The sequence below is a fragment of the Phoca vitulina genome, unplaced genomic scaffold, assembly GCF_004348235.1.
Source record: "Phoca vitulina isolate PV1807 unplaced genomic scaffold, GSC_HSeal_1.0 scaffold12, whole genome shotgun sequence".
NCBI lineage: Eukaryota > Metazoa > Chordata > Mammalia > Carnivora > Phocidae > Phoca > Phoca vitulina.
Genome location: NW_022589715.1, coordinates 22,737,676 through 22,765,059, shown reverse-complemented (window position 1 = coordinate 22,765,059; position 27,384 = coordinate 22,737,676). Strand labels below are relative to the sequence as shown.

The 27,384-nt window shown below is 52.2% G+C and overlaps 2 protein-coding genes across 12 annotated transcripts; one reads left to right on the top strand and one right to left on the bottom strand.

The window, feature by feature from the left end:
• Nucleotides 1-55: 55 nt before the first annotated feature.
• On the bottom strand, nucleotides 56-27,382 carry RTKN (rhotekin). Of its 10 annotated transcripts, XM_032410627.1 has the most exons (15): nucleotides 23,266-23,356; nucleotides 17,238-17,357; nucleotides 15,772-15,953; nucleotides 14,810-15,664; nucleotides 6,496-6,695; nucleotides 4,681-4,742; nucleotides 4,511-4,564; nucleotides 4,296-4,413; nucleotides 3,881-4,090; nucleotides 3,040-3,134; nucleotides 2,830-2,936; nucleotides 2,465-2,593; nucleotides 1,635-1,803; nucleotides 1,371-1,475; nucleotides 56-790 (listed from the first exon to the last, which is right to left on the bottom strand). In XM_032410627.1, exons 4-15 carry the CDS (start codon nucleotides 14,918-14,920, stop codon nucleotides 456-458), a joined length of 1,695 nt encoding a protein of 564 aa, XP_032266518.1. In that variant the 5' UTR covers nucleotides 14,921-15,664; nucleotides 15,772-15,953; nucleotides 17,238-17,357; nucleotides 23,266-23,356; the 3' UTR covers nucleotides 56-455. The 10 variants fall into 10 exon arrangements, with proteins under 10 accessions (XP_032266518.1, XP_032266516.1, XP_032266517.1 ...); XM_032410625.1 differs by lacking the exon at nucleotides 23,266-23,356 and adding an exon at nucleotides 27,178-27,382 and having other exon boundaries at nucleotides 14,810-15,953; XM_032410626.1 differs by lacking the exon at nucleotides 23,266-23,356 and adding an exon at nucleotides 18,527-18,902 and having other exon boundaries at nucleotides 14,810-15,953.
• On the top strand, nucleotides 23,426-27,139 carry INO80B (INO80 complex subunit B). 2 transcript variants are annotated; one of them, XM_032410641.1, is made up of 5 exons: nucleotides 23,426-23,629; nucleotides 23,861-24,053; nucleotides 24,269-24,387; nucleotides 24,558-24,727; nucleotides 26,365-27,132. In XM_032410641.1, the coding sequence occupies exons 1-5, from the start codon at nucleotides 23,572-23,574 to the stop codon at nucleotides 26,893-26,895; spliced, it is 1,071 nt and encodes a 356-aa protein (XP_032266532.1). In that variant the 5' UTR covers nucleotides 23,426-23,571; the 3' UTR covers nucleotides 26,896-27,132. The 2 variants fall into 2 exon arrangements, with proteins under 2 accessions (XP_032266532.1, XP_032266531.1); XM_032410640.1 differs by having other exon boundaries at nucleotides 23,464-23,629; nucleotides 23,846-24,053; nucleotides 26,365-27,139.
• Nucleotides 27,383-27,384: the final 2 nt, after the last annotated feature.

Genomic DNA, 27,384 nt, shown 5'->3' with positions numbered 1-27,384 from the left:
ACGACTACCGGTCAACTAAACTCCAGAGATGAAGGGATGAGGCAGGCCCAGACCAAGCGGAGAGGCAACCTGTCCTCAAGAACCAGGTGAGGGCTGCCGTTAAATAACTTTAATGGTTGATGTGAGAGTCACAAGGAAGGTGCACTCCCTCCCAAGGCTCTTCAGTGCCATCCTCAAAGCTGGTTAGTGCAGGGAGGTAGGGCAGGATTGGTTCCAGTTTTCTCCCAGGAAGGGTTTAGGGGGTCCCAGCCAGTCCCAGGAATGAGCCCCCCAGCACCTTGGCAACCACAACCGAAGAGGGGCTTCTGCTCCCCCCTCCCCCGCCTACCCCGGCCCAGCAGAGGAAGGGGAGGCCACACTGGCCAACCTGCTGCTGACAGCGCCGCGTCCTGAGCCCAGCTGCACACAGGTCGTCTCTTCCTCTGGCCAGATCCTGTTGCCAGCACCTTTCTCTCTCATACTGGCGACTGGAGCCAAGTGCGGGGCGGGCCTTTGCTGAAGAGGCCTCTGGACCTTGGGGATCGCTGCTGTGGGAGAGGGGCAACCGAGCGGGAAGCCCCAGGGGAGTGGTCTGGGGGGACAGCGTCCAGGGAGAATGTTCGGGGTCGCCCCCAGGGCATGGGGTGGGTCCGAGCTGGGGCTGGGGCCACTGAGGCAGGTGAGCAGGGGTTAGGCAGGGCAGGCTGTTCTGTAAACATTGCTAGCCAGGGTGGGGGTGTCTCCAGCCTTGCGCCCTCCCGCTGGGCCAGGATGTCTGTCACTGCTGCGATGTCATCCAGCGGCTCAATAGCTGTGACACCAGGAAGGGGTTGAGGGGAGGGGGCCAGTCAGAGCTTAGGCCTCAGGCCTGCCCAGCCCTGATCATCACCTGTCACTGTAATAGGAGGAAAGCAAAGCCCGGATCTCAGCCGAGATTGTGTTATCCTGCAGGAGAAGCCCCTCACCTGGGCCCCCTGGAGCCACGGGCTCTGATAAAACTATGGGATACGGTGTGCAGGGGGGACGGAGATGAGGGGGTGGGCAGAAGTGGGTGAAAAAAATCAAGAAAGAGGAGGAAAATGAAAGCAGTGCCAGGCAAGTGAAGGGTCAGAGGAAGAGACAGGAATCCACATGCAGAGAGGGAAACAAGAGAAGAAGAAATTAGGAAAGAAATCCATGAAATGAATCTGGCTCTTTGGGGGTTTGTTTGGAACTTTGGTGGAGATGGCTATAAGGGCTGGAGAAGAGAAACAAGGACAAAAGGACCGAGAGGACCTTGGGTTCCCAGAACTCTGCCTCAGCCTATTGCTTTCTCTGTTTCCATTATCTGAGCTCCCTTGAAGCCCCCAACCCCACTTCCCATCAGGTTCCCATAGTGTACTTTCACTCACCCATCTCATGGTACAAGGACCCCTGCTTGGCCAGTACTTGGGGTGGTTTCCGGGGAGCAGGGGTTTCAATCTTCATGATTTCATCACAGCATTGCTTCCACTGGCCTGAAGGGAGAGCAAGGACTGGGGTGGGAGGAGGAACACCGAAGGGCCAGGCCATCCTCTCCCCTGCTACGTTCCCTTCCACACTTTCTGGAAATAGAGGCCTTTGATAAAAATAAACCCCATCCCTCCCAAAGGTTCAAACCAGCTCCCTCCTCTTACTCATGTCAAAGAAAAGCTGCCACAGAGCCTCCATCCAGCTGTGCAGGGCTCCTCGACTCTCTGTTTGAAGGGTGTGTGTCACCTCATCCTCCCCATAGCGGTTACTGATGCTCAGGGTGAAGGGTCGGCCTGCAGCCTGGTCCAGCTCCCCTGCCCGCACTCGAGTCTCCTGAAGGAGAAAAAAGGGGCCTGCTTCCACCTTCACCTTGGTCACAGAAGTCAGCAGTGATATCAGGCAGGCTTGCTCACCCCTGCCTTAGAAGGAGGAGCTGGTTAGGTCTCTCATTTGCCTCCTATCGAGCAAAGCCGGAAGGAATGGCAGGAAAGGACTGGGGATGAGATATAGCGTCCTCAGGAAAGAAGAACAGACAGAGACAGGGAAAGAGGGATTGAGTGAGGCACGGAAGGCACGGAGGGAGGCGAGCAGGAATGCTGAGGCCTAATGTCCCTCAGTACTTTCATAAAAGTCGGCAGGAAAGCCAGCAAAAGGGCTCAGAAATCAAGAGGGGTCATTGGACTTGGGTTGGGAGAGAAAGCCGGGAAAGGGTGAAGAAGATGCAGACTGGAATCTGAGGGAAAAGGCGGAAAGAGGATGAAAATCCTAAACTGACCGTGGGACCCTCTTTGTGGGACTTGGCAGAGGCTGAAGCTGGTGAGAAGAGCCTTTCCCAGTGATGCCAGTGAGAACATTCCCGGCCCTGAAGCTGGGTGTAGTGCTGTTAGGAGCAGCTGGCTAGACTTCCATCTCTCTGCACCCACCCTCCTGGGACCCGAAGGAGACGCTCCTGGGCCCTGGCACCTGGTAGCTTCACCGCCAAGGGACCCATCACCTTGTTGATGGCAATAGTAAACAACGGCTCTTCCCCAGTGTCTGCGTCTTCGGGTTGCCGGTAACAGAAGAGGCTTGTGCCTTTCAGGACTCCATGCACTCGCGCCCAGTCCTGCAGCTCCCCAGCTTGCTGCGTAAATGACTCAAGGTTTCCTGGGGGAATCACACCCCCAACACCCTTCTTCCCATTCCCCCAATGACAGTCTGCTCCTTTCTGCCCACCCTTGTGTCTGATCCTCCTGTCTTCTTGCCATAACCCTCCTTCCTCCACCCAGATCTTGATTTTTCAATAGTCCTTCGGTGCCTAGATGATCCAACTCTCCTTTGCCTTCTCCATGTTCCCTTCTACACCTCAGGGCCCCTCACCTGCACCCTGAGGGTACCATTTGCGGTAGGCTGAGTCATGCAGAGAGGCTGAGCCACCAGGCGGCAACACACGCTACCATAAAGGGGAAGCCAGGCAGGGTTCTCCTCTGGGGGACAGGAAGCGCAGGGTAAGGGTGGGGAATGAGAAGGGACCATCCAACAGCCCCTCTTACTGTCCAGCGTCTCTGCCCCTCCACAACACATACTCACCATGGCTGGCGAGGGTGAGGTCGTGTGTGCGGAACCCATCTTGCACTGCCACCAGGGTGAGCGTCGTGTGAGCCAAGAGGTGGTAACGAGGACCACTGCAGGACAGACAGACAAGTGGGCCTCAGCCCAGCGATGGGCGTCCTCGACGGCAGGAGCTCTGAGGGTGGAGCAGACCTGCCCCATTGTTCAGGTTGTCCCACAGAAAACTAGCTTGCCTCCCCCACAGGGGTGGGAACATTGACCGAGCTTCTGCTAAGTGCCGCGTCCTGTGCTTTATATGTTATCCCACTGTATTCCCACGACAGCCTTGGGAGATTGGTGGCATTGTTTCGTCAATAGATGAGACAGCTTGAGGCTTAGAGAAGTTAAGAAATTTGCCCATAATTTATAGTTGGTAGGTGGTGGAGCCGGAATTTGACCTCCTGTCTGTCCCCAAAGGTAGCAAAGTCACTGCCCTAGAGCGTCTTAAACTGCTTCTCAGAGACCCAGTGTTTCCACTCGGTGCTTCCAGGCGCCATTAGGCAACCCTGCAGGACCCAGGCTACTTTACTCCAACCAGGGCACTTGTTCTGTCAACATAAGATGCATTTGCTGCTGCAAAAAACTGAAGACCCCTGAACTTAGCTCTCCCTGCATTCCTCCTGGTCCTCTTGGTCGACTTGGGCCCAGCTCCAGGGCACAGGCCAGGGTGCCCCCCAGCTGTGTGGCCCCTGCTCATTCATGTAGGTCTGCACGCTGTGGCAGCAGTGCAAAGGAGGTCTGCGTTCTCAACACAGCTCAGAGGCCACCCGTAGCCAGGACATACGCAGCTGAGGGCAGTGGGGGGGATATAGGGCCTTACCCCACAGCCGGGGTGGGGAGCAAAATGGGACTGCTCCCCGAACCCCCAGCACTCTCCAGCGATGCCCGGACACGCCTCCCTGAGGAGCGGCCTAGGGAGCTGCTGAGTTTGGTGGCAAGCCTCTTGGGGGCTCCAGCCAGGGCCCCCTCCTCTTCCATGCAGGCCCCATACAGCTCCAGTCGCAGTTCAAAGTCTGGCCCTGCCTCGGTGCTATAGGAGTGTGGGAGGAAGAGAGGAGGCTGGCCCTGGGGAAGTCCCGGGAGGCATGAGGGGATGGGTGGGGGTGGAAGATGGAGGTGGTGCAAGTATAGGACAGCTCCCCAGGTGAGGCCCATCTTCCTTCCTCCCCTGCAGCTCCATCCAAGGACTGGAGCAGAGTGGAGAAAGGAGGGAGCCACAGGGACGAGGCACTCACAAGAGCACGTTGTTCTGAAAGGAGATGTCTGTGAGGGTCCTGTCCACCAGGATCATCTCTGTGTCCTGAATGTGTTCCCCTAGCTGCAGCAGCAGGAACACAGCCCAGCGGTGCAGGTCTGGGGACAGAGGCCCAAACTGGTAAAGACGGTGCCCACAGGAGCCTTCAACCTCAGGTCACTCCCCTCAATTTGTCCCAGCATGTGTGGAACTCACCGCCTTTGTTCTTGAAATATTCTGTGTCCTTCCACATGAGTGGAATCCGGAGGTCTGAGGGGCAGAGGGGCAGGAAGAGATGTTGAGACAGGGCATGAGATCTTGTGGTTGGGCAAGGAATGCCGGCGGCTGGGGGGAAGGGGGGGGAGGGGGGGTCCTGTGCTTCTTACCAGAGATGCAGACGCGGCCTCGGCAAGGGGAGCGCTCAGCAGGCGGCCCACTGTCAGAAGGCCTGTGGGCAAATCACAGTATCCTGGCCTGGCCTCTAGACATTACTCCCCTCCCCCCGCCGCCCCATCCCGGTTCCCAAGGGCTCTAGGATGCCTGCAGCCCAGGGCCTAGCCCCCAGGTCCCCAGCCAGGATGAGAGGGCAGGGCTGAGGGACTGTTAGAACTGTCGCTTGAACCCAGGGCTTTGCTGGGCTTGGGGACACTAGAGGCACATTAGCTCACAGGCAGTACAAGCTCCAGGCTCCTCGGCCTCCAAGCACCCTCTCTGCCCATATCCCCCAGACCCCTGCCAGGCACAAGTGAGGCTTGAGGGAACAGGTGCCTGCAGAGAGACTCCTCAAGGGCTCTTCTCCACTAGACCCCAGACTTGGAGTTTGCAGACTTTCTTTTTAACAATAGGGGAGGCTGTTCTTCAACCTCTTATCACTTCTTTGATATAGGAGGGTACTGGGTCAGTCGGAAAATCAAGAACCCAAGTAAAGAACATCTGTGTTCCATTTGCCACAAACCTCTCTCTTCCCTCCTCCTCAGCTTTGATTTCTCCTCTACTGTCCCTGGGTAGGCTGAGCCTTCCCAGTACCCCAAATTCCTCAGCCCCCACTGCAGGGCCTCAGACACCTGGCCTTTCTCCCCTCCCCTCTCTTCAACAGGACTCATCAAGCATGTATCTCTGCTAAGGTGACAGCCAGCTTAGCCATACAAATTCATAATGCCACTAATGTAATTAGCAACTTAGTAGGACCTTAAGCTAGATGTGGCACTGAGAGCAATGCATTTAGTTGTCAGTGATTTGGGGTGTACTTCACCCCACACTGTGTAGGCTATGTGGGGACCTGGGCAGGGCAGAGCCTGTTGATGGCTGCCTCTCAGGAGACAGCAAATTCACATTAGGAACTGCCCCCCTCTGCTTGCCCGTTAGCTTTGTGGGGAAGCCACAAAGGTTATCTGCCTTCCCCTGGGGGCTTCATGGGTGAGCTCTGGAGGGCTCCCGGCAACCTCTCCTTGTGGCAGCCTTCATGGCAGAACTGGGATGGGCATCATGCCAGTGAGTGGCTGCGACTTTGTCCCCACTCAGCCTTGTGGGGTCAAACAGGCTTACTTTGCCAGAAGCCAGTTTTCCAAATGATCAGTTTACCAAAAGTGGCCAATTCTCAGGATGATAAACTTGCCAGGTATTGTCTCCAACATTTTAGTTTTACCAGAGCATCACCTCAACCATTTCACTGCAACTTTGTCAGATCAGCAGCGTCTAATGTCAGTGTAGCTGGTGTTTCACATCCAAAGCTGACCTCTTTTAAAATACATGATCTAATTTATGTGAATGGGTAGGCATTCCTTTAAACATTTTTTTATTATTTCCTTTCTTAAGCACTGCTCGTGATGGTGAACCTCAGGTACACTATTGTCAGTTTGTGGTAAATTGGCCATCTGGTGAATTGACTTCGAGAAAATCAGCTTTCTAGAAGCCAGCCAGCCCGCCTCATCAGACCACAGGCAGGGCTTAGCAAATTAGCACTTTGACGTTATAACCCCTCAGCCTGCCAGCCTTGCACCAGATACATTGGCTTTCCTGAATCCAGCCCTAGTTACTCACTAGTGCACCTTTGGGCAGCACACTGTGGTGATAAAACACCAAGGGGTCTCCCAGGCTTCTGACGGGGCTTCATGGGGAAGTCATCTTCAGGGTGATCCACACGCCGAACATACACACCCTGCACCACTACCCGCCGTAAGGCCTGCCTCCCCCGTGCTCACCGCCGGCCTGTCTTCCCCAGCACCTGCGCCTCCTTACGCCGCTGCAGCTCGCCCATGTAGCTGAGGATGCGGCTGTTGCACACCAGCAGGCTCTTGGTGGCCTCCAGAGCTTGTTCTCTCTGCGAGCAGGCCGCCAGTAGCTTGCAGGCCCCCTCCCTCATGCGGATCTCATGGTCTAGCTTTCTCTGCAACTCTGTGTCCTAGACAGAGTGGGGAAAAGGATGAGAAGGAAATGTCAGCTGGGGACAGGCTGAAGCACCCTCCGGTCCCCAAGCGGGCTGTGGCCCAGGAGAAACTAAGAAACTTATGTTTCAGGCACCTCAACCCCAGCTGCCCAATAATAACCAGAGAAGCTTTATAAAAATACAGATGTCCTCATGCATTTGATGGTAGGAGTATAAATTCCTTCAGCGTCTTTTGAGCACAATTTGGAAAAATCTATTAAACTAGAAATTCACATATCCTCTAATCCAGCTATTCAATATCTAGGAGTTTATCCTACAAATTTGGTTACACATGTGAGCAAAGCCATATTCATTGCAACATTGTTTTAAAACACCAAGATTAAAAGTCCTTCATTCAGGCATTGGTTAAATAAGTTACAGCATTTCTCTGGAATATGGAATATTGCAGACATTAAAGACTGAGATAGACATATATATGCAGACATGAAATAATCTTCAAAACGTATGAAGTGAGGGGGTGCCTGGGGGCTCAGTCGTTTAAGCATCTGACTCTTGATTCTGGCTCAGGTCATGATCTCAGGGTTCTGAGACTGAGCCCTATGTCAGGCTCTGTGCTCAGCGAGGAGTCTGCTTGGAATTCTCCCTCTGTCCTTCCCCCTGCTTGTGCTTGCACAGGCTCGCTCGCTCTCTCTCTCCCTCCCTCTCTCCAAAAAAAAATAAAAAATAAAAAGTAAAAATAATGGTATGCATGCTGTAATACTGTTTTACTCTCTTTTCTCACTTCATATATATATGAATAAAATAGAGGTTGTAGGACTGGGTGCCAAGGAATGGAAAACAGATCTATACTATTTTGTTTTTTAACATATACCTTTCTTTACTACTGTACTATTGGAAATTGTGCTACCTTTTTTTTTTTTTTAGAGAGGGAGAGAGAGTGGGCGGAGAGGGAGAGAGAGAATCTCAAGCAGGCTCACACCCAGTGGGGAGCCCCATTTGGGGCTGGCTCTCATAACCCTGAGATCATGACCTGAGCCAGAATCAAGAGTTGGACACTTAAACGACTGAGCCACTCAGGCACCCCTTGTGTTACCTTTTTAAAAAATTAAATCTTCTCAGTTAAATGCATGTGCACGCGCACGTGCATACACACACACACACACACACACATATTACCAGGCTCTACTTCAGACTTGCATAAGAATCTCTAAGAATTAAGTGGGTGCATTTTTTTGAAAATTCCCCAAGTGATTCTGAGGTGTAGCCAGGGCCAAGAACCACCAACTAAAGAAAATGGACCATCCTCGTTTACCCAAAGACTCAAGTGATGGGTGGGGGGGCATCTAGTTGGCAAGGGATCTGTGAAGAAGGAGCATACCCCCTATAGAGTTCACCCATACTTCACAGAACCCTGTACACACTCCAAATTAGGGGCTCTGCCACCTGCTGGCCCTCTCAGCTTGGGAAGTTGAGGACAGAGGCAAAGATTAGGGATGGGAAGGCAGGTGGGGCAGGAGATCAGGAGTGAGGGGCTAAATAGGCTGTGCATACGGGTGGGGGGGGGGTTGGTTTAGGCACTGAGAGAGGCACCAGGATTCTCGGGAACATTCACTCAGAAAGAGCTCTGGAGGTCTTGGCAGAGAGTGGAGGGCGAGAGTTCTGGTTTGACATAAAACAAACCTGGGTCTGAGTCAGTCCTGCCAGTCTTGAGAAGCTGGGAAGAGACTTATTTAAAATTTACTCAACCTCCCTAAGACTTGGTTTCTCCATCTATAAAATGAGATTGGAAATAGTCCGCACACACTAGGGTTGTGAGGATTCAGTAAGCCAGGAATGTAAAGCACTTAGCACAGCGCCCAGCACACGGTACACATGACTGGTGAGGATGCTTTTTCAAAATGACGCTACTTTGGCAGAAGTGGCATTCACCCCACAAATCCTGGAGCGTTCCTGTGCTGTCTGAGGGCCCACATTCAAAACCCAGCCGGGCAGTGAGGGATGCAGACGCTAATGGCTGCACCAGAAGCGCCGTACCATGGCATAAACACGCTCACAGGAGACAGACCCTGTCTGCTTCTGGCTGAGGCGATGGGGAAGGCTTCAGAAAGGAGGGGGAAGACTAACTGCATTACAGTGTGAGATTAGTTTGAGAGGAAGCCCAGGTGGAGGCACCAGGCTGGAAGAGGGGGGTGAATGTGATCACCCAAAACCTGTCTTCTCCCTCACACCAGCTCTCACACTGTGCACTTGCTTCTGTCCCTGGTGGCTCCAGCCTTCAAGTCTCCAAGACCTGAACACCCTAAATTCCTGCTTTCAAAAGCCTTGTGCAGCCTCCCTGCACACTCTTCCTTCACAATTTATTTCCTGGGCCACCACCAGGCTAGGCCTGACCTTCATCACCCCTCTCCCAGTTTCTCTTCCTGGCCCTTCAGAAGTAGGCCAACCAGGTCCCTATGCCCCCTCCACCAGGAAGCCCTCCCGGACTACACAGCTCCCGCCACCCCTCCCCCCCCCAAGCCCCTCTATGTCTGTGTGCAGCAGGGTGCCACCTCAGCTAAGCTTTCCTGCTTGCCAACCCCCATCCCATTCTGCATCCAGCTTCAGCCACAAACACCAGGGTCGGATGAGAGAAGCGGGGAGGGTGGGGACAGAGAAGCGTGCTCAAGCCCTCTCCTGGCTAGTCTCTTTGTCCGGGCCCCAGCACTCACGGATCCTTCCCTAGCCCTGTCCATTGCGCTTGAGGCACCAACGCTGGCGGCGCGCTGGGTCCTGGGAGTCGCAAGTGCCCCCGCCCGCCCTGCCCCTGGCGCTCAGGGCGCCGGTGACATCAGCTCCCAACTGCCGCGAGAGCAGTCTAGGGGCTCCAGGGCGCAGGCAGTCCCTCCCTGCGCCTGGCGGGGCTAGGCTCCGGGCTCGGGGCAGCAGAACCACGAGATCCAGTCGTGTGCAACATTGCCTCGCGGAGCTCCCACGGCGCCCTGGAAAGGGCTTTGGCCTTGGTGCCGCTAGAGCTGCAGGAGGCCGGAGGCCCCTCCTGCATTGCGGTTGCCCTCCAAGGTGACCCCTTGCCCAGGAGCGTGGGGGAGGGAGGAGAGTGTGTAAATTGGAAAAACTGGGGCCGTGGAAAAAGTCTCCTGGCTCAGCCTGGATGAGTCGAACACCCCTGCTACCACCCCCCCACCCCACTCTGGCCCCCAATCCACTCTCCCACAGCTCCAGGGAGGAGAGGGCCCTAGAAATCCTGGCTCCCACCCTTTGGGCAGAGCATTTCAGGAATCCTGGCACTGCTTCTAGATCCCTGTGTTTTGTCCTCCTCTCGCCACCCCAGGGATAGCTTCTTGTCCCCCCTCCCCACCCACACACCCCTTTCTCCTGAAGTAGGCAGTGTTTTCACCAGACTCTCCTGGGAAAGAGCCCAGAGTTGGATGTCAGCAGGACTTGGGTCAAGGCCCAAGGGGCTGAAGGAGGATGAGTCATGGGCAGAAGCCCAGCACACATTAGGCCCTCCGTGGATGTCTTTTCCTGTCCCTCCCTCCCATTCTTTTCTGTCCCTGACTTACTGCTCTGCTTCTCATCACCTCTGTTCCCTTAAGAATCTCCACTGGGGCTAAATCCAAATCCTGGCTTGGGAATTTGACTAGCTGTGAGAACGTAGCCTCTGGAGACTGTTTGTAAACTGGGGAGTGTCCCACCTCCTTCATAGTATTGTTTGAGAATTAAGTGAGAAAGTCTAATCGCTACCCTGGCCCAGCACATATTTAAAAACAACCTTTCTCTCACTCCCACCTTCCCTTTACTTGCAGTTTAAGTTGCTTCCTCCAGAAGGTCTTGGATTTACTCTGCCATGACTCCCTCTCTTGCCAATCTCTGAAGCATCAGTGGATCTCTCTCGAGTGGGGAGTGGGGGGAGGGGACTGCTGAGTGTGGTGGAGAGAGCACACAGCACCCTCAGCCTGTACCCTAGCTGAAGGAGAGGTGACCCAAGTGAAATCTAAGCCCCTCCTCTGTTCCAGAGCTTGGATAGACCTCCGATGAAGAAAAATTACATGGGGGGGGGGGGGCACAGGAGAGCAGAGAGGATGCTGAATTTAAACATTTAAATACCTAGACCAGCTCTGTTCAATACTCTCTCCTGCAATGATGGAAACATTCCACAGCCATCTTGAAATGTGGCTAGAGCAACCAAGGAATTGTTTATTTCATTTTAATTAACTAAATTATACATTTAAGTAGCCACATGTAACTAGTAACCTGGACAGTGCAGAGGAATAGGTTTTATCCCATGTGCTAATACAGGACAACAGATAGTATCAGAGTCCCAACGGGTTCATTAAGCACCTTTCTGCATATTAGAAAAAGGTAACCCTCTCTAGAAAAACAAGTTAGATAAAGGTGTCCCCTCCCGATAGAGCCCAAAACCAGGCTGGGACTCCTGCCTCTGGCTGGCGCCCTTGTGAAGGAAACAACCTGCACAATTTGTGACAAGGAAGTGCTGAGAAAGATTTCGAGTCCACGTCTGGGCTTGCTGGTCAAGAGCGCCGGGGTTGACTAGCAGTGTCTACTATGGTCCAGGGAGTGGGGGCCGGGGCTGAGAGGGGCAACACTTGCAATAAATTGCCATTCCTGATCTGGACTCTTTACAGTCCGCCTCTGACCTTCCTCAGCAGCCTTGCCTTGTCCAGGTGGTCACTTCCATAGCTTCCTTCACCTGCCCCCTCTCAGTAAATGGCCACATCACCCAGCTTGGCCATACCTGGGAATCATCCCAGAGCTCTCTCTTTGCCATGAGGCCAATCCATCCGTGTCCAGTACTCACGGCCAACCCATCAACAAGCCCCGTCAGATCTACCACCACCATTTGAAATCCATGCCCTTCTCTGTCTCCACCATGAGCACTTCCATCCACACCACCAGGTTCACTCCCCTAAGGCCATAACAACTTCCTATCTGGTGGTCTTCTGCGATCTCTCTTGTCAACTCTCCTCTCTCCCACCCGCCACACCTACCTAGCCTATTCACCACAGAAGCCATTATTTTAAAACATTAGGTGAGTTGTTCCCCTGCTTAAAACCTTTGGGTGGGCCAACATCGCACCTAGAGTAAAAGGCCTTGTGTAAGGCCTTAATCTGGGCTCTGCCCATGATCTCAGCCCCAACTCCTATGTTCCAGCCACACTGGAACTGGAACACAGCCTCGTTTAAGAGCCTCTGCCCTTGCTATGCCCTCTAGTTGGAAATCCCTTCCTCCAGTCTTCACATATCTTCATATCTTTCTGGTCTCAGCTCATGATCTCATCAGAGAGGCCTTCTCTGACCTCCACACTGAATGCTGCCTTCCCTACCTGATGTGTGTTACATCCCCGTTTTTATCATCATTTCACTACGGGAGATAATTTCTATGTTTGCGTGTTTATTGTGTTCCCCCAGTTGAATGGGCCTTTCCTGTCTGGTTCACTGAGGTATCATCCCATGGTCTAGGAAGGAGCTCGACATAGGGGAGCTGTTCAATAAAAGTGTTTAAGAATAAATAAATGAATAAACAGCTCCCTGCCACCTCCAGGGCCATCAGATCCTTACATCCCGTCACAGAGTCCCCTTCCCCTTCTCTAGCAAGGCCATATCCTTCCTGCAACCCTCTCTTACACTGAAGTCCTCTCTTCTTCCCACACCTAAAAGGACCCCTCAGGCCCAAAACACATATCCACACCCACCCACAGAGCTTTCAGAAATAGGTGTAAAGACCCTTTTGCCAACATAATGCTCTGGTTGGCAGAATTGAGCATAGGTCCACACACAGCACTTAACGCAAGATACACGGGACCACCTGTCCCCTCTCCCCACTTGGAGCAGGCCCCCCTTCCCTCCTCAGCCCCGGCAGGGATGGGCAGGGCACAAACTGAGGCTGGGTTGCATGCAGAGGAGGTGTACTCTGGGGGTGGGGGCGTTACCTCCAGGCTGAGCGCCATCTGCCGAATGTAGAGCATATTCAGGTCCTCCAGGATGTGCAATCTGTCCTGCATCTCTGTGCCCCCAGTGCCCCTTCCCTTGTGGACCCCTCCAGAGGGGGGGTGCTGGGCAGGCACCGCGCTGCTCCACAATTCCTCCTCCCGCTGCTCCCCTGGTCTTGAAAGAGGTGGGCAGAGGGCAGAGGCTGCCCCCGTCCCTCTGCACTCCTGTTACACCCCTCTGGCTGCGGTGACAAACCTTCCTTGCCTACCACTCACTGTTCCCGGGCCCTGGTGGGAGCCAGGCATGGGAGGAAAGGAAAGCGAGGTGAGAAAGAGCAGGGTCCCAGGAAGGGAGGCCAGCTGCAGAGGGGGCTCTGAGCACAGAGTGTCCAGTCTTGCTTTGGTGGCAGCTGTTCTCCCAGCTGTGGAAGAAAAAGGCCCTTTCATTCCGACTCTGGCCCCTCCCCAGCCCCCGCCCACATCCTGGGCCCGGCGGACAGAGAAACTGTGTGAGGGTAGGGCCTGAGGGGCAGGCACAGCTGGAAGGGGGCAGGGCGGGGACGCCTCAGGCTGTTTTACAGAGTTGTGGGGTTTGGCAGGAGGTCGGAGCTTTCGGAGAGGGGTTCTCACTCGCAGAAGGATGGAGCTGAGGACCTGCGGGGAGAGTGAGCCCAGGGAGCGGGACAAAGGGGTAAATTCGGCCCAACCCCCAGGGCCACCTCTTCCAACTTGGGGCCCTTCTCCAGGCCGCCCCACCCTGGGCTCACAATTACCTCGCTTTTCCAGCAGAAGGGAGGTGTGGGAGGGAGAAAGGCAGGGGTGTGCCTGTCTGCTGCTGCCCCCGCTCCCCTCTGCGGGCCCCTTCCCTTCCAGACAGGAAACCAGCCCCGATTCCCAGCCAGCTGCAGCTTTGCAACCTCCCCCCCCCCCCCCCCCCCCCCCCCCCCCGCCCCCCGCGGCCCCCCCCCCCCCCCCGCCCCGCGGGCCCCCCGCCCCCCCCCCCCCCCCCCCCCCCCAACCTCCAACCCGGGCCCACGGAGTCACACTCCTCTCGGCGGCCGGCGGGCCCTGCGACTCCGCCCCGGCTCCTCTGCTCCGGCCCCTCAGGCCCGACTTATCCCGGGGGCGGCCCCAGCCCACAGGCCCCTCCTCCTGGTCCCCGGGCTTCGCCTCTACCTCCCCCACGCTGGCCCCGCACGGGGTTGCTGGTAAGGGACCCGACTAAGCCCCTGTCCCCCAGGTCCTCTAGCTTCTGAGTCAGAAAAGGCCCGGGACACCAGGACGTGGCTGTGAAAAGGCCTTTGTTCTGGGCAGGCTGGGGGGAAAGGGCAGAAGCCAGGCCTGGAATCCCGGCCCGGAGGGAGAGGGGGGCGGGAGGAAGGCCCCCTCACTTAACCCTTTCCAGGCCCAGCAGGGTAAGAGAGCTGACCTCGGGACAGCCTCTTTGCTGTCGCTACTCGCCTTCTCAGTCCTAGCTCAGGCCCACACCTTTCAGCAACTCCCAGGTCTCCACCGGGAGTAACAGGTAGGGCTCGGACCGGGCAAGGGGTAGAGCGGTGGGCCGGGGGAGGAAACTGTCAGACTAGAGGCTGGACTTCAAGTTCTGGTGTGGTAAATAACCCAAATCGTTAAAAGGGACCCCCCCTCCCCACACACACACACTCAGCCCTTCAGGGGCACACAGGAGCAGTTGGGGAGGGCTTCAGCGAAGTGGTCAGACGGGGCCTAGAAGTCCAGTTGATGATGAAGGCTGTCCCAGACGGCTGAGACAGGTTGTGACATGGGGCCGGCGGCCGGGGAAGAAGCGGGCGCCCCGGCCGAGTCCGAGCGGACTGGGGCCCGCCTACCTGCCCACCGCCCTGAGGGGGATGCCCGGGAGGGGTCGGGTCCAGGCATATTTTGGGAATCGAGCCTGCGGACCCTTACAGTGAAGCCAACCCGGAGTTTTTCCAGGCAGAGGCAAGTCATCCCAACTGGTCAGGGAGTGTCTGAGCTTTCTGAGAGGGGTCCGATGAACTTTCAGACGGTCCGCGCCTCACTTCTGAAGTCAACAACAACCGGTTTGTACCCGAACCGCGGCGTCTCCGCCCCTCGGCGTGCGCGCGGGCGGGGACGGGGGGCCGAGGCAGCCTGGGCTGCGGGAGCCAGGGAAGGGGAAGGAAGGCAGGGACGTGGGGCTCACCTCGGGCGGGTCGCTGAAGAGGCTGAGTCGGAAGCGGCCGCGTTTGAACTCCATCTCCAGGGCGGAGCCCCTGGCCACGGTGACCCGGCTCCGGTGGTTTCGCGAGAACATGCTGACGGCCCCGCGCCTTTACCTGCTCGGTGTGTTCCCTGAGCCGCCTGGCTGTGTCTGGTCTCGTCCGCTTCTGTCCCTCGACGCCCGCCCGCCAGTCAGGCCGGGAATCTCCCGCAGCCCAGTTCCCAAACTCCGCCCCCGGAGACGACACCTGGGCCGGGCAGGGCGCGGCACCCTCCTTCTCCACCCCCGCCAAAGGCTCGGCCGGCCCGGCCAGTCCCGGGGCGCCAAGCAGGCCTGGCCCGACAACCCGACAGCCAGGCACCCTACACTTCTCGAGCACTGCGGGGGAGCATCATCCGGTCGCGCCCCAGTCTCAGGCGCCTCACCTGGGCAAGGGGCGGGTCCAGGGAAGCCCCGCCCCACCAGCCGCCCCCACCTGGCAAGCTGCACTCCCTCCGCGCGGAAAATCCCTTGGCCACAGGGATAGCCGCGTGGCACACTGCGGTTCTGGCTGGGCCCTGGGACCGCGCCCAGTTGCGCCCCAAAGCAGCTTCCGAAGTGCTCATTTCAACTTCCTGCAGTCCCAAATGTCCCTTCTTCGTCCCCCTCCCGCTTTAAGTTCCCCACTCACGGCCACCTGCCCATCCACCCACTTCGTGGGGCAGTGCTTAAGCACGTCTTGGAATCCCGTTCTGTCACTAAGCGTGGAGCCTTGACCCAGTCATTGAACTTTCTGAGCTTCGGTTTTTCTCTTCGGTTCAATGGGGCATATAGTGATTATCTCCATCCCTCAGGTTGCTATGAGGATTACATACGAGAATGGGTGTAAAATGCCCAGCATAGTGCTGACATAAAACAAGTGCCCCATAAGTGGAGCTATGAAGATAAAGAAGCAGGTGCAGCACCTTGTGCCCTTGGATGGGGCACAGGTGATCTCAGCTCCCTGGACCCAGACCTTAAGTGTCTTAAGAGGGTGCGTTGATCATTGACCTCAATATTGACTATTTTTCAGCTGCTGCTGGATGGCCAAGACAAGATTACCACTCAGTTTGTGCAGAAAAGGGCGCTCTCCTCGCCCCCACAGAGCCTAGTGAAAGAGAAGGAAATGGCAGAATATTAGCTTGCTGACCACACTGGGGAGTCTTCTGGGGACTCCAGAACTTACTGGAGAGAACTTGAGAGACAGTGAAGCTCCTTCATAGCAGATGGGCTGGAGCCAGAGAAATACTTGCCTTTAGCTTTAGAGACATTAGAATTGTTCTGCTATGGCAAATTACTCAGTGTTCTAAGGAACCTGACTTAAAATTACTTTAGCAAAAGGAGAAATTTATTGTCTTAAGGAACTAAAATGTCCCGAGGTCAGGCTTTAGAGGTGGCTTGACCCAGGCATTCCAGGTCACAATGATCCTGTCTCTTCCCTTCATCTAGCTCTACGTGGTTCCATGTTGGCTTTACCCTCCACAGCACAGCATTGCCAAAAATTCTGGGTCTGTATCTTTTCAGGGGAAAAGACAGCACCTGTTTCCTGAACTTCCTACACATGTCTTGGAGTCACTATGAGCCATCTGGGATCTTTTATCCAACCTTTGTAGCCAGAGGGGTCGCCTATGGCTAGGGGGGGATTCTGTGTGCCAGTTAACCAGGCCTGGGTCACCTGCCCAGTCCTGAAGACCACTTGGAACCTACTGAGCTGGGAGAGGAGAGAAGGGAGAGGTAGTTTCCCAAAAACTGTTCCAGTACTACCACCAGAAGGTGAGGGAATGGAGGCTGCACAGGAAGAACAGCAAACAGCCTTGACATACAAAATCACATGGAGAAGGGAGTTCTTCTGGTCCGTAGGAATGGTAGATCAAAAAATTTTATAAAATCTGTGGCCTCTGAGATAAACTTCAAAGGATGGGTGAGGAGGAGGAGGAAAGGGAAAGGCTTTGTTTCTTTTCTTTTCCTCCCTCCCTCCCTTCCTTCCTTCCTTCCTTCCTTCCTAGTAAACTCTACCCCCAACATGGGGCTCAAACTCATGACCCCAAGATGAAGAGTCACATGCTCTAGTGACTGAGCCAGCCAGGCCCCTTGGAATTGTTAATTCTTCAAATATCTCTTGTCACTTCTCCTAACTGTAAGCTCCCCAGGGAGGAACAGTCTGTCTTGTCCACTGCTTCATGCCCACTGTCTGGCACATAGGAAGTACTCAGTCAACCATCAGTGAAGTAAATGAACACAGGAAATGCCTCAAGGAAACATGCAGATTTCAGAGCACCTGACTGGGATGAGCCCTGCTGTTGGACTAAAAGGGTTCATTTCAAACACTTTTTTTTTTTTAGCAACAGAATGTGTTTTTTTGTTTTTTGTTTTTTTCCAAATGAAATCTTACCTGGAATATGTGAAATAGAATCAGCTGCTGTGATGGAAGCAGGGCTGGAGCTTCAAGCATTGTCCTCTCCACAGGCCCTCAGCTGTGGCCCACAGGCTCTCGGGAAGGGTTTGGAAGCCCCTGACAAGAAGTGGAAGAATGGAAGGTGTTTGGAAAGGAAATAGAGCTCAAATCCTGCCTGAGAATTTGGACTCCACGTGACTGAAGATTTTGCAAAAGAAGCGGCACAGCTAGAGTTGTATTTTAGAGATTACAATCTGGCAGCCTTTTGCATAAATCAGTTGGAGGAGGTTGCGACTGGGGTCAGGGAAGCCAATGGACACTGTTGTTCATGACTGAGAGTGGAGAAACAAGGGTCAACAGTTCTGTGGATTTATTTATTTTTAAAATTAAATTCCTTTTTGAAGATACACATACAGTTAAAAAAAAAACACTCCTAATTGTACCATTCAAATATAATATAAAGTAAAAAAATAAGAATAAAGGCATGCCTTCCCCACCATCAAAGGAAAGCCCTGAGACATTTGGTGCCATGGTGTACTGAAGCCCCACACAGGCTCATAAGAGACAACTGCTGAATTTTCCAGAACTATGCATTCCAGGTGTTAAACACAGCTTTAATTAAAAATTGAATCTAAAAACTCACAATTAAATAAATTATACGTAAGCAAAGGTGATAAATACTCAAAACTCATCACTTCCTAATTATTTCACTGTGTTTTCCTATTATCTCTTGAGGTGATTTCCATCGATAGTATCTGTATAGTGGAAATGCTAGGTAACCGTGAGCTATTGCATCTCGTGCTACGTTCCTGGGTTCCATCATGTCACGTTTGAAATTGGGCGTGGTGGGAGCAGTTACACAACAGAAACAGGTGAACACTAAAAATCAGGGCTGTTTTTTTTTTCTTTTCCCCTGGGGAGCTTTTGTTAAAAATTTACCAGCATACCACTGGTTTGCTACATGATCTTTCCCACTTTTTCCTTTGCTTATGTATGTATCTCTGTCGCTCCAGCTATGAAGTAGATATTTGGAAAAGGAGCTGTTGGTCACCCAGTGCTCAAATCATCTTCCTGTTTCTGCATGGTCCCCTACTGTGGACAATATTGGTAGGCTGAGGTTCTATCCTCTTTATGGCAACTGGAGGTCATTCCTCCTCTCTCCCACTTCTTCACAGCCCAGGGGTAAGCACTTGGCCTCAGCCAACCAATTGGAATGCTCCCAACTGGACTTTGAATCTTGAGCAAGTGACAAGACCCAGGGAGAGTTCATGATATAATTATCGCACCTGCAGTCCATGAAGGGCGGGTGGTTGTGCCAGCAGCGAAATCCTCATCCGCAGGTTACTGTGGTGTGACTGGTGTAGCCTCCGTGTAACCTCAGCCACGTGTTCCTACTTCCTGGCCTCTCTTGGTTCCCACCCCTTATCAAAGGAAAGTACAAGATGAGCCCAAAACATTTTGTAGTGCTAGGAAGTAAAAAAGTCCTCAAAGCATGATGGAGATATGTCAAAAGGACACAGAAATCATCTTAAAGAAATGCCCACATTTCTTTAAGCATCAAGATAAATAATGATAGTAATGGACTACAACCCATCGACTGAAATAGGAAACCATAATGATACAAAAAAATACATATGTAAAGGAATGTAAGAGGAGAAAGCTCCTCTTCACAGTAGCATGCCCACTAATATATGTAGATGGAATAATGGAAGTGATCCCCAGGGGAAAAGAAAAAAAAACAGCCCTGATTTTTAGTGTTCACCTGTTTCTGTTGTGTAACTGCTCCCACCACGCCCAATTTCAAACGTGACATGATGGAACCCAGGAACGTAGCACGAGATGCAATAGCTCACGGTTACCTAGTATTTCCACTATACAGATACTATTGATGCAAATCACTAACAATTGCAGAAGTAGAAAGATTCCATTGTCAATTATTACAGTACTGTCGATTCGTACAGTGTTCATCAATGGATACTAAGCCCGGTGGGTGGAGGTTTGATGGGGAACAGGATATCAGAGTAGTTTCAGAGTATTTCCCCAGAAAATAGCTCATTAATTACAAAAGTGAAAATGGTGACTTTACAGTGGGGAAAACCGGCAGACACAACCTTGACCAGGTGATCAAGGTTAGCTTCATCAGCGGTGCCCCCTGATGTAGATACACTGAGAAGAACACAGCAGAGTCATTTTTGTGTAGTACTCCTGCCAACAATTATGAGTCAAGACATGAGCAAACACCAGATGGATCCAGGCTGGGGGACATCCGAAGGAATCAAAGGCCTGTACTTTTTTTTTTTAAGATTTTTTTTTTAAGTAATCTCTACACCCAATGTGGGGCTCGAACTTCCAACCCCGAGATCGGGAGCTGCACGCTGTACAGATTGAGCCAGCCAGGTGTCCCCAAAGGCCTGTACTTCTTACAACTGTCAAGGTCATGAAAGATAGGGAAAGGGTAAGTAACTGTTCCACATTAAAGCAGATCAAAGAGACATGACAAGGGAATGTACTGCATGATTCTGGATTCGGATCCTGGGCTAGAAAGGAAAGGGAGACACTGGGCAGCTGGTGAAACCTGAATGGGGGTCTGTGGGTTGGATGGTCATGCTCTATCAATGTTAATTTCCTGACTGGGACTGTTGCACAAAGGTTATAGAACAGAGTACTTGTTTTGAGGAAATACACAGTGATATATTTAGGGGTGAAATGGCATCATGTCTGCAACTTTGTCTCAGATTGATCAGAAAAGGAATAATGATAATGAGGGGAAGGGGTAATAGTAAATGTTAACAATTGCAGAATCTGATTTTAGGAAGCAAAAGAGTTCTTTGTATTCTTCCTGCAACTTTTCTATATGTTCGCAATTATTTCTAAATAAATTATATTTTAAAAATAAGGCTAAGAACCCTTTCAGGAGAATAAAGTTTTTCCTTTTAGCCTACAAACATGCTCAAACCTCTTCCACTCTAAACAAAGCAAAAACAAAACAAAACAAAATAATGAAGCCAGAGGCTACTTGCTGTCGCCACTTCCTCCCTGCTGGGCATCAGGATGTTGTGGAAACACCACTGGGCCTGGTGTCAGGAAGCCTCTGTTGGAGGCTGGCTCTGCCACTCCCTAACTATGTGACTTTGGCCAAATCATTTAACCTCTCTGAGCCTCAGTTTCTTCATGAGGGAACAACAGTATCTCTCTTACGGAGCTGCCGTGGGGCTCAAGGGAGAGAAGGGATATGAAAGCAGGTTATAAGCTATAATGTGTTTGACAAACACTAGCTGCAGGTGATCCCTCACTTTAACTCCTGATGACGCAGCACTGTTGCCTGCTAGACGGCATCCTCCTCTCGGAGCTCAGCCTGCCCTCTGCAGGACAGTACACAAGTGATCATTAGCCTTTGTCTACCGATACTCTCCGCCCTTCGTGCTTTTCTTGCCTCTCTCTTGACTTCCTCTTCTCAACCCTGCTTGGCCGCTCTGCCTCCCTGTCCAGGACAGGTGCTCACTCACGTCTGTTCCTGGTCCTTTCCTCTTCATCTTTTTGTTCATTCTGGAATGTCTCATCTATTCCCATACCTTTGGGGGCACCTCTGTTATTATGCTGATGACGCCCCCACTCACACCTTTTGCACTCACTGGCTTCTGCGGTCAGTATTCCATCTCTGTCTGGGCATCCCCGCAGGCACTTCAAATTCACCCAGGGCAACACTAACTGACTTGCTTCTCCTCCTGTGTTCTCTTTCTTATTTAACAAACCACACTCCCTCTAAATACTTGGGCTAGAAATGCACAAGTCATTTATTAGGGGTGCCTGGGTGGCTCAGTCTGTTAAGCGGCTGCCTTTGGCTCAGGTCATGATCCCAGGGTCCTGGGATCTAGCCCTGCATCAGGCTCCCTGAGAGCCTGCTTCTCCCTCTCCCTCTGCCTGCCACTCCCCCTGCTTGCCACTCCCCCTGCTTGTACTCTGTCAAATAAATTAAAATCTTTTTTTAAAAAAGTCATTTATTATTTTTGTTGTTGTCATTTGCTTATTGAACATCTACTATTTTCCAGATACTAGGTGCTTTGCATTCTTTTTTTTTTTTTTTAAGATTTTATTTATTTACTTGACAGAGAGAGACACAGAGAGAGAGGGAACACAAGCAGGGGGAGAGGGAGAAGAAGGCTTCCCGTGGAGCAGGGAGCCTAATGCGGGGCTCGATCCCAGGACCCAGGGATCATGACCTGAGCTGAAGGCAGACGCTTAATGACTGAGCCACCCAGGCACCCCTGTGCTTTGCATTCTTGATTTGCTTTCTCCCCTGAAAGAGCCCTCTAAAGTAGATCCTATTTCCTTCCATCCTACAAGGCTGAAATCTAGGGTTCAGAGAGCTTAAATAACTTTTGAGTTCAAGGTTATACAGCTAATAAATATGGGAAATGGGTTTTTACAATAGGCTTGTCTGACTCCAAAGTTCATTCTGTTAATCTTAATCATTATATAACATTGACTTCTTCCTGAATTCCCATATATAATTTCATTGATTCCTTTTAATTTTGTCACTGAAATGTCTCTTGAATCAGTTCTTTCTTTGTTCATTAATGCTACCTTTTTCAGACACTGATCTTGTACATATTTAAATGTATGTATATAGGTGGTACATTTTTCTAATTATAAATGTGATATATACTGGCTGTTAAGAAAATTCATTACAGATCTAGGTAGTGGAAGTTCCCCAACCCCAACAACTTTTTTTTAAGTAGGCTCCACGCCCATCGTGCGGTTTGAACTCAGGACCCCAAGATCAAGAGTCACAAGCTCCACTGACTGAGCCAGCCAGGGGCCCCTCTCCAACCCCAGCTTCTAAAGATAACCACATTAAGGTGTAGTATATATTCCTCAATTTTTTCGGTGTATATAGAAGCATATTACACATTTTAAATGGCATCACATCATATTGAAACTCACCTTTCTTATTTCATATATCAGCACATACAGATCTACCTCATTGTTGTTCTTTTTTTTTTCCCCAGAGAGAAAGAGCCCGCATTCACGAGAGCAGGGGGGCTGGACAGAGGGAGAGAGAGAATCCCAAGCAGGCTCCACTCCCAGCGCAGAGCCTAGGAGGAGCTTGATCACATGACTCAGAGATCATGACCTGAGCCGATATCAAGAGACAGACAGACCCTTAACCAACTGAGCCACCCAGGAGCAAGCCCCCCCCCGCGCTTTTTAAATTTATTTATTTGAGAGAGAGAGAGAGAGCACGAGTGCAAGGGGCAGAGGGGGAGGGAGAGAGACTCTCCAGCAGACTCTGCCCTGAGCACTAGGGGGGGGGTGGGGAGGGGTCGGGGGGGCGGGGGGGGTGGTGGCGAACGCACACCAGGATCCAAGAGCACAACCTGAGCCAAAGCAAAAGGCCCACGCTTAACTGACTGTGCCACCCAGGCACCCCACCCCTTCTTTTTTAAATTAGGTAAAATCGACACATGCTTTATACAAAGTTCAAAAGGCACAAAGGTGTATATTATGAAAAGTCTCCCTTCACCCTTGTTCCCCAGTCACCCATCAGAAATGATGCCACTAGTTTCTTGGGTAGCATTCAGAGGCCTCATTCCTTTGACGAGCAGCATAGCTGCCCATTGTATGGATGTACCAAATCCATGCACCAAATTATTTTGGTGTTTCATTAGAGGGACACTTAGATTGTTTCCACCGCTATTACCCACAGGATCTAAATTCCATGTCAGTCTTATCAATTACTTATCACTCTTAACTTTTGTTAGCAGTATAGTGTTCCAGATTGTATAGATGCACCATATTCATTTATCCATTTCTCTACTGAAGAGGTTAGGCTTAAATACCGTTGCTCTGCTCCTAGGGCACTTACACTATTAAGCACTTCTACCATTTTGCCCCCAAGTGGGGTAGTTTCCTCCGTACTCCTCCACTGCACTGTGAGCTCCTCAAAAGCAGGGGAAAGTGTTCCTATTCCTCTTTGTACCCTCATAGCCTAAAACCCCGAATTTGGTCCAGAGTATACACTCACCACGTTTGAGTGCAATAATAATTGAATCGCCCGCGCTGAGTTCTGGAATCGAGTGCCGGGAGGTGGAGCGAGGGGAAAGCCGAGCCCCGTTTGAGCTGTCCCGGCCTCAGAGGGCCCGGAACCTTTGTTAGAAGCCTCATTGTTTCTCAGGGAGCGTTTTAGCCTCAGCGCGAGCCCCGCAGAAGCATGGTTGTTACGCGCCGGAAGTAGCCTGTTACTTTGCAGGAGTCGGTTTTTCCGCGGGGCGGAAAAGGCCCGTCAGCATGTGTCCCTACCATTTCCAGCCCCCTTTCCTTGCAGGACCCCATGAGTAAGCTGTGGCGGCGCGGGAGCACCTCTGGGGCTATGGAAGCCCCTGAACCCGGTAAGCGCGGGTCGATAAAGCAAGTTAGGCGTTCGCAGAAAAGGAGTCCCCTTTTTGCTCTTCCGAGCCTCCAGGGTACTTCGCTACAGGTGGGAAGGAGAAAGGCGGGGCTGTTGTTATGGTAACAGCGTGTACCGCGGGAAGAGTGGGGCCCCTCGGGGGTATTGGGTTCTTCCAGGCTCTCCCTGCCCCTCTCTTATCGTACACCGTTGACAGGCTCTCCTCACGCAGGGGAAGCGCTGGAATTGAGTCTGGCGGGTGCCCACGGCCATGGAGTGCACAAGAAAAAGCACAAGAAGCACAAGAAAAAACACAAGAAGAAACATCATCAGGAAGAGGAGGCTGGGCCAACGCAGCCGTCACCTGCTAAGCCCCAACTTAAACTCAAAATCAAACTGGGTGGGCAGGTCCTGGGCACCAAGAGGTGAGGCCAAGAAAGCCAAGGTTTTACTTGGGGGACTTTAGGAGCAGGCAGAGATAGAAGGAGAAGCTGGCTGGGCTTTCCAGCAGACAGAGAATGGACACTGACTTCAGGGCCCAGGTGAAGGCAGAACCCAGGAGGGTGTAGGGGAGTGCTGGTTTTGCTACCAAGCAGGAGGAAAGAACTGCTCAGCTTACACAATGGTTGCTTCTCTGCAGTGTTCCTACTTTCACTGTGATCCCTGAGGGTCCTCGCTCACCCTCTCCCCTTATGGTTGTGGACAATGAAGAGGAACCTATGGAAGGAGTACCCCTTGAGCAGTACCGTGCCTGGCTGGGTGAGAAGAATCTGGAGGTGGGGACACTGGGTTTCTCATTATACCTGGTTAAAGGAAGAGGGTTGGTTCTGAGGAGGGTGAGAATTTTGAGTGTCTCAGTATTAACTTGGCCAAATTAGGGTTCCGCATCTGAACAATTCTACTTTTAGCTCCCCAACTTTGCTTTCCAGATGAAGACAGTAATCTGTCCCCCTCCCCACTTCGGGACCTGTCAGGGGGCTTAGGAGGTCAAGAAGAAGAGGAGGAACAGAGGTGGCTGGATGCCCTGGAGAAGGGGGAGCTTGATGACAATGGAGATCTCAAGAAGGAGATCAACGAGCGGCTGCTCACTGCTCGACAGGTAAGTTGGTTCATTCTTTGTTCACTGGCTAAATATATATTGAGAACTTCCTGTGTCCCAAGAATGTTGCTAGGCAGTGGGGATATCAATGGCGAAAAAAGGGAGAAGGTTTCTGTTTTCATGGAGCTGGTATTTGTGTGTGTGTGTGTGTTGGGGGGAGAGGGGTAAGTAAATAAATAATTTTGAAAAGTACAGTTTATAACAAAAATAGGATGATGAAGTAGAAAGTGGTGGGAAGAGACAACACTAGATAGGGAAGGCAGGGAAGACCTCTCTGATGAGATTACATTTCCAATACCAGAGGAGCCTTTCAGGCAGAGACCAACAGGTGCAAAGACCCTGAGAGTGCAACATGCCTAGTAATGGCCAAGGAGAAAAATAAATGTGACTAAAGCATGAAAAGGTTGTATGCAGGAACGTGATATATTTGATTTATATTTCAGTAGATTACTTTGGCTTCTTAGTGGAGGTAAGGAGTAGAAGCAAGACCTGCCAGGAAGCTATTGAAGTAGTCAGGTGAGAGATGGTGGTGGCTTGAACCAAGGTGGAATTTGTGGATATGGAGGAAATCGGATGAATTCTGGATATGTTTTGGAAATAGATACTTGTTGGGAGTCAGGGAGCGGCCAGAAAAGAGGAATTAAGGGTAACCCTGAGTTTTGGGCTTGAGCAGTTATCCAGTTGATGCTATACCCCTGAGATGAAAAGATTTTTTTTTCAGGAGAAACTTTATTCAGATCTTGTGTCATGTTAGAATACTTCCAAAATCAAACAGAATTATCAGTCAAATGTTTAACTAGACAGACAAGGCAAAGCTTCAGAAACAAAAAATCTGAAGCAGTTACTTCTAAAAAGCCATCCCCTTAAGTAGCATCACATACTTGTCATAAACCTGTCATTTTCTATTTTAATTTAAAAGAAACAAAAATAGGTTGTGGTTGTTTTTTTTTTTTTAATTTGTGTAATGTTTTAGCAAATTGTTTAGCAAAATAAATCCTTCTGTTTAGGAACCTAACACATTTAAAGGGAGAAGAAAGATCTCAGATCCATATATACAGCAACACCACTATAAATACACTGCAGAGTCACCCTGAGATCTATTTTGTTTTCAATGCATATCAAAGTTTTCAAAAATGACAGCTTCTTGTGACTACATGCTCTCGATTTGCTCAAATGCTCTGTCTGGGTGAGATGCCACTTGTTTAAGAGCAGCTTCTGACTGGCCACATCTATGGATCCACTGTTAAATCTATATCACCTCCAGACCCCCTTTCTTCAATCGTAGTATCATCCGATGACATGAAGTAAAGATCCTTTCCCACTGTTTGGAATGAGATGAAAAGATTTAAAACAGAAAACAAAACAAAACAAACCTCTGGAGAGGTGGTAAACAGAGTTTTGGTACTCAGGGCAGGCAGGAAACATGAATGCTTTTCTTCTTTAGAGTCAAGGTTCTAAAGATGAAAGTCTGGAGATCTGGGAGGAGGCTGTACAAAGGCACCTGGAGAGGGTGCTCATTCCACCCCTTCTCTCAAGGCCAGTGCTCCTCAAGACCCTGCTTTCCAGACCCCCACATGCCCTTGCCCCCGTTTGGGCAGACCTCGCTCTCTGACACCACTCGGTCTGTCTCTCCCCAGCGAGCTCTGCTGCAGAAGGCGCGGAGTCAGCCTTCCCCGATGCTGCCGCTACCTGTGGCTGCGGGCTGCCCGGCCCCGGCCCTCACCGAGGAGATGCTGCTGAAGCGCGAGGAGAGGGCGCGAAAGAGACGGCTGCAGGCGGCCCGGCGGGCGGAGGAGCACAAGAACCAGACTATCGAGCGTCTCACCAAGACTGCGGCGCCCAGCGGGCGGGGAGGCCGAGGGGCGGCGCGGGGCGAGCGACGGGGAGGGCGGGCCGTGGCCCCGGCCCCCATGGTGCGCTACAGCAGCGGGGCACAGGGTTCCACCCTTTCCTTCCCACCTGGCGTCCCCGCCCCCGCGCCAGTGTCCCAGCGGCCATGCCCATCTGGCCCTCCTCCTCGATGCTCCGTCCCCGGCTGCCCACACCCGCGCCGCTACGCCTGCTCCCGCACGGGCCAGGCGCTCTGCAGCCTTCAGTGCTACCGCATCAACCTGCAGATGCGGCTTGGGGGGCCCGAGGGCCCCGGATCCCCCCTTTTGGCTACTTAAGGCTCTGACCTAACCTGGACTCTGCGCCCTCTCCCCTGCCCCGTTTTCATTATTTTCCCCACCTTATTAAATTTCATCCGGTGCCTCGACTTGTACAGAGTTGGGGAAATGGGATATGGGCAGGCCAATGCCCCGTACACACATTTTGCCCTCACGGGAGATTGCGTCGACACCTGGGAAACGGCCATTAGGCCGCAAGAAGACTTGGGCGGACTTTTGGGGACACCACCCCCCCGCCGCCGCCCCGCCTCTCCGCCTCTTCGCCTCTTCCGGTGGGATTACCTGGCTTGGCCGGGCCTTCGGCGTCATCCCTGAAAGTAGTGCTCAGGCCAATCAGCGGAGACTTTGCTTGTCTGGACGGCCGTTTATTGGCTGATAATGCAGAGCCCGTTCTGTTGTCCATATTGGCTATTGTCGCTGTCAGTCAGGGCCATGGGTCGAACCTTGCCCCACTCTTTGTCTGTGTGAGCTCTTGTTGTCTGGGAGAGT

Bases quoted from the DNA above. Each gene is read 5' to 3' on its own strand.
- RTKN (XM_032410625.1), bottom strand. From the start codon at position 14,920: ATGTTCTCGCGAAACCACCGGAGCCGGGTCACCGTGGCCAGGGGCTCC. The intron at 4,414-4,510 runs GTGAGTTCCACA...CTCTGTCCCCAG, and splicing joins ATATTTCAAGAACAAAGGCG to ACCTGCACCGCTGGGCTGTG. The intron at 1,476-1,634 runs GTAAGAGGAGGG...CTCTCCCTTCAG, and splicing joins GCAGCTTTTCTTTGACATGA to GCCAGTGGAAGCAATGCTGT.
- INO80B (XM_032410640.1), top strand. From the start codon at position 23,572: ATGAGTAAGCTGTGGCGGCGCGGGAGCACCTCTGGGGCTATGGAAGCC. The intron at 24,388-24,557 runs GTGAGAAGAATC...TTTGCTTTCCAG, and splicing joins GCAGTACCGTGCCTGGCTGG to ATGAAGACAGTAATCTGTCC. The intron at 24,728-26,364 runs GTAAGTTGGTTC...GTCTCTCCCCAG, and splicing joins GGCTGCTCACTGCTCGACAG to CGAGCTCTGCTGCAGAAGGC.